At 39.0% G+C, this 3,089-nt stretch overlaps 1 protein-coding gene across 1 annotated transcript in view; it reads right to left on the bottom strand.

Annotated features, from left to right (window-relative positions):
- The window catches only part of supt3h (SPT3 homolog, SAGA and STAGA complex component), a 46,894-nt gene that overhangs the window by 36,648 nt on the left and 7,157 nt on the right, over window positions 1-3,089 (bottom strand). The window contains exons 5-10 of the mRNA XM_032540835.1: window positions 2,823-2,919; window positions 2,355-2,494; window positions 2,140-2,215; window positions 751-863; window positions 525-629; window positions 294-422 (exon numbers count right to left, since the gene is read on the bottom strand). Of these exons, the coding sequence (XP_032396726.1) occupies window positions 294-422; window positions 525-629; window positions 751-863; window positions 2,140-2,215; window positions 2,355-2,494; window positions 2,823-2,919 (660 nt within the window). The remainder of the gene's footprint in view (window positions 1-293; window positions 423-524; window positions 630-750; window positions 864-2,139; window positions 2,216-2,354; window positions 2,495-2,822; window positions 2,920-3,089) is intronic.

Here is a 3,089-nt window from a genome sequence, read left to right as displayed (position 1 = left end):
TATAACATGACTTTTTGTATGACTTTTTTCTTGAAAAAAGTCATAAAAAAGTCATAGTGTATCTTGAAAAAAGTCATAAAAAATTCACAGTATATAGTTTGTCGAAAAAGGTCATAAAAACTATAGTAAAGTATGTCAAAAGAATTAATTACAAGTCGTAGTATAGTATTTCTAAATAATTCAAAGTATAGTATGTAAAAATTCTTTTAATTGACATTTATTGAAAATTTCAGACTCAGACACTGTGTGTAACAAAACAAAAACGCTATAAGAGGGTTGCAGATCAAACACACCTTTTTGCGTTTCCTCTGTCTCCCTCGGCCGTCCACGCTGCCGTTACCCTGTGGGACGGATTTGGACGAGTGGGAGGAGCTAGGTGTGGAAGGGGGAGTGGCTTCGGGGGAGTCTGGATCCTTCTTTACCTGGCAAAACGGAAGACCGATGTTATTTACCTACTTAAAGCAGGCCTGTAGTACTTCAGTTTAGGTGATGAAAAATGTGAGTGACATTAGTGTGCGTCGTACTTCAGTGTGTGTGTTGTAGTGGATGTAGCTGTTGGAGATAACGCGAGCGATGGGGTCTGTTTTCGCAGTCATTTCTTGCTTTACCAACAGAGACAAATCCACAATCTGGACAAGGAGAATGACAGAAACACTTCATAAAACTGGAAGGTTTTTAACTTCACATATAAAAAGCAGATAGAGACATTAATAGGATATGTGCGACATCGTGATTTAACATTCATGTAACCTGGGCAACAGTCTCATAGGCCAGGTATGACAAGATCTCCATGGAGATGCTGTTGGGTTTCAGCTCCAAACTGCTGCAGTCCAGCCAGTCACGAAACTTTGACGCCTTCTTAGCTGGAAGGAAACACACACACATGCACGCACACGCACACGCACACGCACACGCACACGCACACGCACACGCACACGCACACGCACACACACACACACACACACACACACACACACACACACACACACACACACACGTGTAGTATTGGCACTATTTTGAAAATGCTTAAAGGGGCCCTGCCACATATTTCATTACTGTGTGGTAATGTCCGACGCTCTACCACGGACTCTGTAACATTTTTTGTATTTTTTGTATATATCAAAAAATGCAAGTAAAAACAGTTTTGTGTGGCAGGGCACCTTTAACTAAAATAAAACTACCCTACTGATGTTCATATCATGACGAAACTTACGCCACGATACGATATTATTGCGATTTTAAACATATTGCAACATTGCAATTTCTTTACCTTTTTTTCCAACTTCTAATTTTTCCCAATTTCAATTCATGTCCCCGAAAAGGAAACTTTGTCAACATCTGTTTTACCAAAAAAGATACATTTCTCCGTTTGTTCATCTCATTTAAATTTATTGCTGAAAAATGGGATTGTCAAGACGTATATGATATATAATAAAAGATCGATACTTGGCGCCTGTGTATCAATACTATGCTGTATCAACTTTTCCCCCTACCCCTACCTCACATTATATATTTTTATCTTGACATGTGATATCTCATAATACAGGAAGTTCAATTGGTTTTGTGCTGAAACAAAAAGTCGACTAATCAATTAGCCAAGGGATGGAACAATTTTGATAATGGATTTTTTTCAATTAGCAAATAAAAAAGACAAATGTTTGTTGGTTACAGCTTGTCAAATGTGAGTATTTGCTGCTTTACTCCGTTTATATTATTGTAAACTGAATATATTTGTGTTTTGGACTGCTGCTTGGATAACAAAAGCAATTTGAAAGACGATTTTGGAATGTTTTCCTCTTCAAACGTCTTTCATTTTAAAAAGGAAACAATCAGGTAATCAAGAAGTAATCAACAGAGAATGAAAATGCAGCTCTACAAAAAGGCTCAACTTTCAGTATTTGTTCTCCTGTGTGTCTGTTCTGCTACAAGGAACAATACTTGAGATGGTTTTTGATTGGTTCTTTGAAAGATCTGCACTGGCAACTAATCGTATAATTGTAATTAGTGACATATATTAATAATATTTGGTAATTTTAGGCAGTTAGGACAGGGCTTCTCCTAGCTCTACAAAAGGTGTCTCCTTGGCTTTAACCTGTAACATTAACTCCCTAAAACTAGGATCATTAGCGAGAGACTTACCAAAGCTGAGCTGTCTACTCTCACAGAACTCAGAGTACTGAGCCTGGTCCATAGCTCGAGTCTGACGCTCCAAACGCTGAAGATACAGAGACACACAAAACATAAACAATTAATAATTACCATCAATCCCAAAAATGAGTTCAATGCACTGTTGTCCACAGTCAAATCATTGGTGCCAGCGTGTCACGGCTGAAGACACCATGATAACCTCTGACCTCCATCCGCTCCTGTTTGACTGGATCTACTTCCTGTCGCTCAGCCAACGACAGGAGCTCGCCGGTCTGATCCAGCCACACCAGAAAATCCTGGGCCATTCGCTGCCTCCGCTGGGTAACCCCGGCAACACCCAATTTGTCTGCAAACACACACGGCACAAAAACAAAAAAAACAAGCCAAGTTTATTCTAATCTGATATTTGGTTCTCAAACATGTATTTAAAAGCAGATGTGCTGTAAAACAAAGGACTCAGAGATCAGGTTGCACTTTGACAACTTAATTAATTACACACAAATCTTACGGCAGTACGGGGAAATTCATAGTTTCAACGCTGTAAAAGCAGTAAACTGTATATGCATCTGTTTATCAAGCTGTTCTTCCAGTAAAAATCTCATTTTGTAATTACAATTTGATCAAGTAATCCAACATCGACGGCCGTGGAGGTGTATGTGTGAGCGTGCATTTACCTGCTTCTTGCAGCGTTTCCTCATCCTCCACAGTTTTGAGTAGTTTGGATTTATAATCTCTAAACTGGAGATATTTTAACAATCTAGCCACCTTCCTCTGGGTAGCAGATGGAAAAAGAGAGAGAAAGTGAAGAACAGAATAAGAAAGATAGTAATAAAAAAAATTAAAAAAAATGCATACATATATATACAAATATATATATACACACACACGCACGCACGCGCACACGCACACGCACACGCACACGCACACGCACACGCACACGC

This window comes from Etheostoma spectabile, chromosome 17 (assembly GCF_008692095.1).
Source record: "Etheostoma spectabile isolate EspeVRDwgs_2016 chromosome 17, UIUC_Espe_1.0, whole genome shotgun sequence".
NCBI classification, from domain to species: domain Eukaryota; kingdom Metazoa; phylum Chordata; class Actinopteri; order Perciformes; family Percidae; genus Etheostoma; species Etheostoma spectabile.
The sequence above is the reverse complement of the archived record's forward strand: the minus strand, read 5'-3'. Positions and strand labels throughout refer to the sequence as shown.